General features: G+C 64.5%; 1 protein-coding gene across 1 annotated transcript; it reads right to left on the reverse strand.

Annotated features, from left to right (window-relative positions):
- Positions 1-4,097: 4,097 nt before the first annotated feature.
- Positions 4,098-8,716, reverse strand: LOC140902807 (phospholipase A2 inhibitor and Ly6/PLAUR domain-containing protein-like). The gene is made up of 5 exons (XM_073323284.1): positions 8,529-8,716; positions 6,953-7,072; positions 6,387-6,542; positions 4,767-4,910; positions 4,098-4,343 (listed from the first exon to the last, which is right to left on the reverse strand). The coding sequence occupies exons 1-5, from the start codon at positions 8,575-8,577 to the stop codon at positions 4,150-4,152; spliced, it is 663 nt and encodes a 220-aa protein (XP_073179385.1). The 5' UTR covers positions 8,578-8,716; the 3' UTR covers positions 4,098-4,149.
- Between the last annotated feature and the right edge of the window lie 2,849 nt (positions 8,717-11,565).

The following is an 11,565-nucleotide window of genomic DNA, read 5'->3' on the forward strand; positions in this document are numbered from 1 at the left end:
CCAAGGAGTCCTAATTGCTGCTGGCTTCCAGCCTATTCTAGACCCACCCCGTCCCTGACCTGGGGATAGAACCCAGGAGTCCTGGCTCCCAGAAAACAGACCATGTGAGTCAGTGCGATGGTGCAACAGTGTCCCCTCCTGGCCAAGCAGGGCGCGGTCCCGGCTCACCCAGCTCAGCGCAGCCCTCACGCTAGTCCCTGTGCCCAGGAATCTGCAAAACCCTCTCTGCTGCTCGGCCCTTTTCTCCCTGTGCTCCCTGGGCCAGCGTGGGGTACGTACACCCCAGAAGAGACCCCCCACTCCCTCCCAGAGCCGGGGAATGATCCCAGGAGTCCTGGCAGGAATCTCAGCGCAGGGGGCAGGGGAACATTTCCAAGCAGGATGACAAGGGTGGGGGACGGTTTTCCTGGCTCCTGAGAATTGTCTGTGATTTCCAAACGTTTCCTGCTCCTCATCGGGATGACCCCAAGCCCCGTCAGAGGTGGAGGAGGAATAAGGAGGAGGAAGGACAGATGGACTCAGACCCCGACCTAACACCCCAGTCTGACCCACAGCCCACTGGCCAGGCCCCTCACGTGGGCTGTGGGAGTCCCAGACTCCAATCCCCTGCTCTCCTCGAGTGAGCCGGGGGACATGGCCCCGGGTTTTCTTCTCGCTGGTGTTACCCACAAATTCCATCCTGACCCCAGAATCCGCCATCGACAGCGGCACGTTCCCCGGGGCAATTCCTCCCGCCCCGGCGCCCGGCTCCTTTCTCAGCCTCTGCCCCCAAGTCCCCACATCTTCTCCACCTCTCCCTCAGGCCCCACCAAGGGCGGCAAGTTATATGGGCCCGTGGTGCCCAGGCTCCAGGAATATTCAGGGCCCGGCGGCCCAGTTCCACCAATGTTCGGGGCCAGGTCTCTGCCCCGATCCTGCCTGCTGCCCCGACGCTCCTCCCCTGGAGTGTCTCCCGGCCCCGCCTGCCAGGAAGGGCTGGGGAGTGTCTCTGCACACTGCTCCCACCCTAAGTGCCGACTCCGCAGCTTCCATTGGCTGGGAACTGCAGCCAATGGGAGCAGCGGGGGCGTTGCCTGCGGGCAGCAGAACATGGAGACCCCGCAGCCCCCTTGACTAGTAGCCGCTGCCAGAGGGGTGTGCCTATCGCTTTTGGGAGCCGCCGGAGGTCATCGCCACGCCCCTCACCCTCTCCCTCACCCCAACCCCGGCCCCAGCCCAGAGCCCGCCCCCTGCACCCCTTCCCACACCCCAACCCCCTGCCCCAGCCCAGAGCCCGCCCCCTGCACCCCTTCCCACACCCCAACCCCCTGCCCCAGCCCAGAACCTGCCCCCCGCACCCCTTCCCACACCTAAACTCCCTTCCAAAAACCGACCTCTCACCCCTCCTGCACCCAAATGTAAGGGGACTCTTGCCCCCTTACTAATATTCGGGGGGTGTTTTAGTTGCTAGCTCCCAGTACTAAAAAGGGGGAAGGGTCGATGGGGAATCAGGATCCTGAGACTGACAGCCCCCAGGAACACCGGGGAGACGCCAATGCCCCAGGTCAGCCTGAATGACAGGGCGGGCAGGCTAATGAGGGAGCCAGGTCCCCTTCTCCGGGTGAGCTGGAATTGCCAGGGTCAGACAGACAGAGGGGGGCCGAGCTAAGGAGAAAGCCGGGGCCCGACCTGAGCTGGGGGGCAGAGCTGGGCCAGAGCCAGAGGGACCAGAGGCGCAGCCCAGAGAGAGCAGCCCCTGTCCTGGGAGCAGAGCTGCAGCCCCAAAGCCAGAGGGGCCAGCGAAGCAGCCCAGGGGGCTGGAGGCAGAGTGGGGCTGGGGCTGCCCGGAGCTGGGTGTCGTGAGCAGCTGGGGAGAGCAAGGGGGGACCCTGGGCAGGGAGACGCCTCAGCCAGGAGGCTCCGCAGGCCAGACTCAGGGGAGGGGGGGATTGGTAACCCCGACAGGGCGGGGGCAACGCTGGGAAGAAGGGCCCTGCCACCTAGAGCCTGTGGCCCCCCAGAGCGAGTGTCCGACCCCCAGCAGCCCTGCAGCACGGACAGGGCCAGAGCAGGAGGCCTGGGATCTTTCCCATTTTCCCTTACTCTCTTTAACATTAATTGTTGATTAAATAACTTGCATTTGCTTTAACTTGTATGTAATGGTCAGTGGGTCAGAGAAGTGCCCAGTGCAGAGAGAGCCCCCCGGAGTGGGGACACCCTGGCCCCTGACCTAGGTGACTGCAGCAGGGTTGGGGGTCAAGCCCCCCAGGAATCCTGGGCCCAGCCTTGTTGGGGTTACGAGGACTCTGCCAGACAGGAGAGTGGAAGGGGAGCCCTCAAGGGCAGGGAGGTCACTGGGTAAAAGAAGTGGGAGCAGGACTCAGATCCTTTCGCTAGCCCACTTCACCAGGGTCATGCAGAAGCCAGGAAAGCTCCCCACAAGCGTGGGACTATTCCCCCGCTTACACAAACACAAACTTGTTCGTATTTGCAAGTTTATTACATAAAACTCTGCGACTGCATTATCGGCTCAAAGTGGCCGTTCCCAGTGCGTGAGCTGGGTTGGTGAGAAGAGAATGAAACCGGAAAATCAACCCGGATCCCGGATCGCAAAGAAACTCCTGCAAGCGGTGGGTTTGGCAATCACTGCCAGCGAACAGACACAGGGCCTCTCCCCTCTAGGGGGCACTGGCTCCATCCGGCCCCACGGCAGGATCGGCTGGCTCACGGGGGTGGGGAATGGGGCGCGGGGCCTGTCCCCTCTAGGGGGCGCTGGCTCCATCCAGCCCCACGGCAGGATCGGCTGGCTCAGGGGGGCGGGAAATGGGGCGCGGGGCCTGTCCCCTCTAGGGGGTGCTGGCTCCATCCAGCCCCAGGGCAGGACCGGCTGGCTCAGGGGGGCGGGGAATGGGGCGTGGGGCCTGTCCCCTCTAGGGGGCGCTGGCTCCATCCGGCCCCACGGCAGGATCGGCTGGCTCAGGGGGGCGGGGAATGGGGCGCGGGGCCTGTCCCCTCTAGGGGGCACTGGCTCCATCCGGCCCCACGGCAGGATCGGCTGGCTCAGGGGGGCGGGAAATGGGGCGCGGGGCCTGTCCCCTCTAGGGGGCACTGGCTCCATCCGGCCCCACGGCAGGATCGGCTGGCTCAGGGGGGCGGGGAATGGGGCGTGGGGCCTGTCCCCTCTAGGGGGCGCTGGCTCCATCCGGCCCCACGGCAGGATCGGCTGGCTCAGGGGGGCGGGGAATGGGGCGTGGGGCCTGTCCCCTCTAGGGGGCGCTGGCTCCATCCGGCCCCAGGGCAGGATCGGCTGGCTCAGGGGGGCGGGAAATGGGGCGTGGGGCCTGTCCCCTCTAGGGGGCGCTGGCTCCATCCGGCCCCACGGCAGGATCGGCTGGCTCAGGGGGGCGGGAAATGGGGCGCGGGGCCTGTCCCCTCTAGGGGGCGCTGGCTCCATCCGGCCCCACGGCAGGATCGGCTGGCTCAGGGGGGTGGGGAATGGGGCGCGGGGCCTGTCCCCTCTAGGGGGCACTGGCTCCATCCGGCCCCACGGCAGGATCGGCTGGCTCAGGGGGGTGGGGAATGGGGCGCGGGGCCTGTCCCCTCTAGGGGGTGCTGGCTCCATCTAGCCCCAGGGCAGGACCGGCTGGCTCAGGGGGGCGGGGAATGGGGCGCGGGGCCTGTCCCCTCTAGGGGGTGCTGGCTCCATCCAGCCCCAGGGCAGGACCGGCTGGCTCAGGGGGGCGGGGAATGGGGCGCGGGGCCTGTCCCCTCTAGGGGGCGCTGGCTCCCATCTGGCCCGAGGACAGGGACTGGCTGGCTTGGGGGGGTGGGGACGGGGCCTGTCCTCGCTAGGGGGCGCCAGCCCCGATCCAACCCAGGGAAGAGGACACGGAATTGGGCCGTGGGAAGTACCGTGTCGGGGGAGGGATGATGCGGGGGGGGGAGCGCTGGGGCGGGTGAGGAAGGGCACGGCTCCATCCACAGGTGGCATTTAAGGGGGCAGCGCCCAGCTTTGGGGGTGTGATGGGGGGCAGTGCCAGGCTGGGGGGAGGATGACCGGGAGCAACAGCCGCGGAAGAGACTACTTCCCAGACCTATGCGGGGGGAGGTCAAATGGGGGGGGGGCGGCTCCCCGCCAAAGGGGGGCACTGCAGAGGGGGGACGATGCGATCAGGGGCGCAGCGCCCAGAGGAGCAGCCCCCCGAGGCCAAGGAGGGGCAGCCCCCCCTGGGCCGCCCCACCCGCGCTGCACATGTTGGTCTTGAGCACGGCCTGGCGCTGGGGGGCGAACAGGGCCACGGCGCCCACGGCACACAGGCTGTGGCTGGCACAGCCCATGAAGGCCACCCGGAGATCCTCGAACCCTGGGGGGAGGGGAGAGGGTTAGGGGCGCAAGAGACCCCCGACGCACCCCCCAACCGCCCCATGGGCACCAGCCCCCCCCACCACGCTCTGGGGACCAACCCTCCCACACAGCCCCCCAACCACCGTGTGGGTACCAGCCCCCCCATTCAGTTCCCAGCCACCCCTTGGGCACCACCCCCCATGGGCACCAGCCCCCCAATGCAGCTGCCAACTACCCCATGGGCACCAGCCCCCACACAACCCCGCAACTACCCCTTGGGCACCAGCCCCGCATGGGCACCAGCCCACCAACCGTCCCACGGGTAACAGACCCGCAGCCCCTCCATGGCCATGAGCCCTCATCGGCACAAGAGCCCCCCAGACACACACGACTGAACCGCCACTCCCCGGCCCCACGCCCAGCGGGGCGCCCGCCCCGGTACCTGGGCCGGCAGTGGCGGCGAATTGGATGCACTGGGTCTGCAGGCCTGTGCAGTTCAGCACCTCGCTGGGCACGCAGACGTCCGAGCCGCGGGCAAAGCACGAGGGGCACTGCAGCCCGTTGGGCACCCCAGAGCTGGGCTGCACTGTGGGAAGGAGACAACAAGGAGTGAGACCGAGCTGGGGATGGAACCCAGGCGTCCTGGCTCCCAGCCCCAGCCCCGTTCTGACGATGAGACCCCCTCTGGGATGAAACCCAGGCGTCCCGGCTCCCACCTCCCAGCCCCGTTCTGACGATGAGACCCCCTCTGGGATGGAACCCAGGCGTCCCGGCTCCCACCTCCCAGCCCCGTTCTGACGATGAGACCCCCTCTGGGATGGAACCCAGGCGTCCCGGCTCCCACCTCCCAGCCCCGTTCTGACGATGAGACCCCCTCTGGGATGAAACCCAGGCGTCCCGGCTCCCACCTCCCAGCCCCGTTCTGACGATGAGACCCCCTCTGGGATGAAACCCAGGCGTCCCGGCTCCCACCTCCCAGCCCCGTTCTGACGATGAGACCCCCTCTGGGATAGAACCCAGGCGTCCCGGCTCCCACCTCCCCGCCCCGTTCTGACGATGAGACCCCCTCTGGGATGGAACCCAGGCGTCCCGGCTCCCACCTCCCAGCCCCGTTCTGACGATGAGACCCCCTCTGGGATGGAACCCAGGCGTCCCGGCTCCCACCTCCCAGCCCCGTTCTGACGATGAGACCCCCTCTGGGATGGAACCCAGGCGTCCCGGCTCCCACCTCCCAGCCCCGTTCTGACGATGAGACCCCCTCTGGGATGGAACCCAGGCGTCCCGGCTCCCACCTCCCAGCCCCGTTCTGACGATGAGACCCCCTCTGGGATGGAACCCAGGCGTCCCGGCTCCCACCTCCCAGCCCCGTTCTGACGATGAGACCCCCTCTGGGATGGAACCCAGGCGTCCCGGCTCCCACCTCCCAGCCCCGTTCTGACGATGAGACCCCCTCTGGGATGGAACCCAGGCGTCCCGGCTCCCACCTCCCAGCTCCGTTCTGACGATGAGACCCCCTCTGGGATGGAACCCAGGCGTCCCGGCTCCCACCTCCCAGCTCCGTTCTGACGATGAGACCCCCTCTGGGATGGAACCCAGGCGTCCCGGCTCCCAGCCCCAGCCCCGTTCTGACGATGAGACCCCCTCTGGGATAGAACCCAGGCGTCCCGGCTCCCACCTCCCCGCCCCGTTCTGACGATGAGACCCCCTCTGGGATGGAACCCAGGCGTCCTGGCTCCCACCTCCCAGCCCCGTTCTGACGATGAGACCCCCATTCCCCTCCCAGAGTCAGGGATCAAACCCACGAATCTTGGCTCCCAGCCTCCCCCTCGCTCTAATCATTAACCCCCACTCCCCTCCCCAAGCCAGGGAGAGAACCTAGGTGTCCTGGCTCCCTGCCCACCCTGCTCTAACCACCAGACCCCACTCCCCTCTGAGAACTGGAGAGAGAACCCAGGCGTCCTGGTTCCCAGCCTCCCTCTCGCGCTAACCACCAGCCCCCACTCCCCTCCCAGAGCTGGGGCGAGAACCCAGGTGTCCTGGCGCTGCCCAGGAGGCTCCTTACGGGTGATCTCGGGCAGGTTGCAGCGGTCCGCCCGGCAGCACGTTGAGTTCCAGCGCAGACGGTAAGCGCCAGCCGTCAGCCCGTAGAACTGGTTGCAAAGCCGGTCGTCCGAGTTGCATTTCTTCTCGTACACGGTCTTCTCCTTGTCCTCGTCCCCTGGAAGGACATGGCGGGCACTGGGGGTGAGGCGAGGGGTATGGCGGGGATGGGGCAAGCCCTGATCTGTGGGGAGAATGCCCCTGGGATGGAGCAGTCAAGAGGCTAGGCCACACGCAAGGTTTGTACCTGCACCCCCCTCAGTCTACCTATGGCATTTGGGGGGGCACTGCTGGGGGGAAGCTCGCAGCACTGGGGTGGGTTGGCGCTGCTGGGGAGGTGTGCGCAACGTCAAACAGGGGTACTGCTGGAGGGAAGCTCGCAGCAGCCGGGGGGCACGGCTGACGGGAAACTTGGAGTGCTGGGGGTCACCGCTGTCAGGGGAGGCCTGCAGCTCCAGGGGGCACTGCTGGGGGGAAGCTCGCAGCGCTGCTGTCCCCACTCCCCCAGCCCCACAGGCCAGGCCCTACCGTGCTCCTCGACGCAGGCGATGGTGATGCAGCTGTTGACGGTGCCCGGGCAGGTGGCCTGGTCCGTGGTGCAGTTGTAACCCTCCGAGCTGGTGCAGTTATAGCAGGAGATGGCCCCCCCTGGGCACAGGGGAGGGAAGCACAGTTAGAGGCCCTCCAACGGGCCCGTCTCACCCGGCATCCCGCCTCCTGTCCCCCACCCCCACCCCCCAGGTCGGCCCCAGGGGCCCATCAACCTGCCAGTGTCTGGGAAATTCCATCCTGCCCCCATGGACACAGTGGCCCTGCAGCCAGGGGAACGAATCACTTGTTCAGCCTGTATCACTGCATGCCTTCTCACCGACACATGGCCCCAGAATGAACCCAGGAGTCCTGGCTCCCAGCCCCCCCCCCCGCCCTAACCACTAGACCCCACTCCCCTCCCAGACCTGGGGAGAGAACCCAGGAGTCCTGGCTCCCAGTCCCCCCTGCCCTAACCACTAGACCCCACTCCCCTCCCAGACCTGGGGAGAGAACCCAGGAGTCCTGGCTCCCAGCCCCCCCCCCCCCGCCCTAACCACTAGACCCCACTCCCCTCCCAGACCTGGGGAGAGAACCCAGGAGTCCTGGCTCCCAGTCCCCCCTGCCCTAACCACTAGACCCCACTCCCCTCCCAGACCTGGGGAGAGAACCCAGGAGTCCTGGCTCCCAGCCCCCCCCTGCCCTAACCACTAGACCCCACTCCCCTCCCAGACCTGGGGAGAGAACCCAGGAGTCCTGGCTCCCAGCCCCCCCCTGCCCTAACCACTAGACCCCACTCCCCTCCCAGACCTGGGGAGAGAACCCAGGAGTCCTGGCTCCCAGCCCCCCCCTGCCCTAACCACTAGACCCCACTCCCCTCCCAGACCTGGGGAGAGAACCCAGGAGTCCTGGCTCCCAGCCCCCCCCTGCCCTAACCACTAGACCCCACTCCCCTCCCAGACCTGGGGAGAGAACCCAGGAGTCCTGGCTCCCAGCCCCTCTGCCCTAACCACTAGACCCCACTCCCCTCCCAGACCTGAAGATCTATTAGACATTAAATAACCAAAATTCACTGGGTGAAGTGGCAACAGGATCCATCCTCTCCCCTGCCCATACCTATCCCCACGCAACCCCCCACCCCCCGTAGGTGGCTAGAGGCGGTATCTGTGGGGCTAGCTAGATCATGTGTAGGGGGCTAGATGGGGGATAGATAGTGAGTGTCTATGGCGATCTGACAGTGGGTACCGGGGTGCTCTGGGGTGCACGGACTGAGTAGCAGGGAGGAGAAGGGTGTCCATGGGGCTGGGTACAGGGGTGACCCTGGGGGATGGGTGCAGGGGTACAGGGGTGCTCGGGGGCTGAGGGGCTGGGTACAGGGGGAGCCTGGGGGATGAGTACAGGGGCACCCCGTGGCTGGGGAATGTCCATGGGTGCTGGATACAGGTGTGCCCTGGGGCCGGGCTGGGACTGGGTACAGGTGTCCCTGGGGCTGGGGACAGGGGACAAGGGTTCCTGGGGGGTCCCTGGGGCAGGGGACAGGGTGCCCTGGGGTGTGCACGGCCCCCCAGTCACTCACCTGAGCCCAGCAGTGCAGCCAGCATGCACAGGCTCAGCAGCTCGCCCATGCTGTCTCGCAGGCTTGGGCCGGCTGTGGGGCCAGCGGTGCCTCCAGGGGCTGTTATAGGGCTGGGCTGGGCCGGCAGACCCAGGGGCGGCCCCGGGCTGGGCTGGGCTTGGTTGGAAAACTCCCAGGGCCCAGCTCTACCTGTTCCCCCCCTCAGTGCAATTCAATCCCCTGGCCCCACCACAGGAATGTACCCAACCGCCACAGGCCTGAGAGGCAGGCGACACTGCTAGGGGAAAGTTCGCAGCACGTGGCTGAGCACCCAGAGGCAGGAGGCTGCTGCTGGGACTCGCTGTCCCTAACCCCCCCCCACGCAACATCAAACCCGCAGCAGCGTCCCGTGGTGCCAGGCGAGAAGGGCACGGCTGCTCCCCTGAGGCACCCCAGGTGATGCCAGGCATCTGGGCAGACTGGTCTAGCAGGAATCAGAGCAGGATCGGGGCCTTGATTTCAGTCCCCTCAGGGGCGCTGTGCTGCAGGGAGTGGCGTGGGGGGCTGTCCCCGGGCCTTCAGGGCCGGTGCTAGGGGGCACTGGGTGAGTGGCTCAGTGGGGCAGGGAAGGTGATGTGGGGCCGGTTGTAATTAGGCCAGCAGATGTGTGCGAACTGCTCCCACTTCCCCTGCAGGAAAGAGCAGCCTTAAAATAGCCTGAGTCTCAGGGAAGGTCAGTTTATTGAGGCACAATGTGGCTCTTTGTCGCAAGTGACTCCTTCTTCCTCCTCCCTCCCCTCCCTGAGCCGGGGAGAGAACCCAGGAGTCCTGGCTCCCAACCCCCCCCACACACACACACACACACTAACCACCAGCCCCCACTCCCCTCCCAGAGCCGGGGAGAGAACCCAGGAGTCCTGGCTGAGGAACCAGGCAGAGATCCGGGGGTAGGGGGGATTCTCCATGACGTGACCTTTGTCTTACACACAGGAACCGGGCACCAGACTCTGTCTCTCTCTGGGGCTCAGGATCCAGCCCCCGCGCAGGCAGAGGGTACGCATTACCATTGCTAATTGTTAGCTGCATTACGGTAGCATTCAGTTGCGCCAGTCCAGGCCCAGGACCCAATGTGCTGTACAGCATCTATGTATTAGGTGCATTACGGTAGCGCTGGGTGCGGTACATCGCCCTTGCTAGGTATTAGGTGCATTACGGTAGCGCTCGGTGCAGTACATCACCCTTGCTAGGTATTAGGTGCATTACGGTAGTGCTGGGTGCGGTTCATCACCCTTGCTAGGTATTAGGTGCATTACGGTAGCGCTGGGTGCGGTGCATCGGCCTTGCTAGGTATTAGGTGCATTACGGTAGCACTCGGTGCGGTGCATCGCCGTTGCTAGGTATTAGGTGCATTACGGTAGTGCTGGGTGCGGTACATCGCCGTTGCTAGGTATTAGGTGCATTACGGTAGCGCTGGGTGCGGTACATCACCCTTGCTAGGTATTAAGTGCATTACGGTAGTGCTGGGTGTGGTACATCGCCCTTGCTAGGTATTAGGTGCATTACGGTAGCGCTCGGTGCGGTACATCGCCCTTGCTAGGTATTAGGTGCATTACGGTAGCGCTGGGTGTGGTACATCGCCATTGCTAGGTATTAGGTGCATTACGGTAGTGCTGGGTGCGGTACATCGCCCTTGCTAGGTATTAGGTGCATTACGGTAGCGCTGGGTGCGGTACATCGCCATTGCTAGGTATTAGGTGCATTACGGTAGCGCTGGGTGCGGTACATCGCCGTTGCTAGGTATTAGGTGCATTACGGTAGCGCTCGGTGCGGTACATCACTCTTGCTAGGTATTAGGTGCATTACGGTAGTGCTGGGTGCGGTGCATCGCCGTTGCTAGGTATTAGGTGCATTACGGTAGCGCTCGGTGCGGTACATCGCCCTTGCTAGGTATTAGGTGCATTACGGTAGCGCTGGGTGCGGTGCATCGCCGTTGCTAGGTATTAGGTGCATTACGGTAGCGCTCAGTGCGGTACATCGCCCTTGCTAGGTATTAGGTGCATTACGGTAGTGCTGGGTGCGGTGCATCGGCCTTGCTAGGTATTAGGTGCATTACGGTAGCGCTCGGTGCGGTACATCACCCTTGCTAGGTATTAGGTGCATTACGGTAGCACTGGGTGCGGTACATCGCCGTTGCTAGGTATTAGGTGCATTACGGTAGCGCTCGGTGCGGTACATCACCCTTGCTAGGTATTAGGTGCATTACGGTAGCGCTGGGTGCGGTACATCACCCTTGCTAGGTATTAGGTGCATTACGGTAGCGCTGGGTGCGGTACATCGCCCTTGCTAGGTATTAGGTGCATTACGGTAGCGCTGGGTGCGGTACATCACCCTTGCTAGGTATTAGGTGCATTACGGTAGCGCTCGGTGCGGTACATCACCCTTGCTAGGTATTAGGTGCATTACGGTAGCACTGGGTGCGGTACATCGCCGTTGCTAGGTATTAGGTGCATTACGGTAGCGCTCGGTGCGGTACATCACCCTTGCTAGGTATTAGGTGCATTACGGTAGCGCTGGGTGCGGTACATCACCCTTGCTAGGTATTAGGTGCATTACGGTAGCGCTGGGTGCGGTACATCGCCCTTGCTAGGTATTAGGTGCATTACGGTAGCGCTGGGTGCGGTACATCACCCTTGCTAGGTATTAGGTGCATTACGGTAGCGCTCGGTGCGGTACATCACCCTTGCTAGGTATTAGGTGCATTACGGTAGCACTGGGTGCGGTACATCACCCTTGCTAGGTATTAGGTGCATTACGGTAGCACTGGGTGCGGTACATCGCCCTTGCTAGGTATTAGGTGCATTACGGTAGCGCTGGGTGCGGTACATCACTCTTGCTAGGTATTAGGTGCATTACGGTAGCGCTGGGTGCGGTGCATCGGCCTTGCTAGGTATTAGGTGCATTACGGTAGCGCTGGGTGCGGTGCATCGCCCTTGCTAGGTATTAGGTGCATTACGGTAGTGCTGGGTGCGGTGCATAGGCCTTGCTAGGTATTAGGTGC

The sequence above is a fragment of the Lepidochelys kempii genome, chromosome 24, assembly GCF_965140265.1.
Source record: "Lepidochelys kempii isolate rLepKem1 chromosome 24, rLepKem1.hap2, whole genome shotgun sequence".
Classification (NCBI taxonomy): domain Eukaryota; kingdom Metazoa; phylum Chordata; order Testudines; family Cheloniidae; genus Lepidochelys; species Lepidochelys kempii.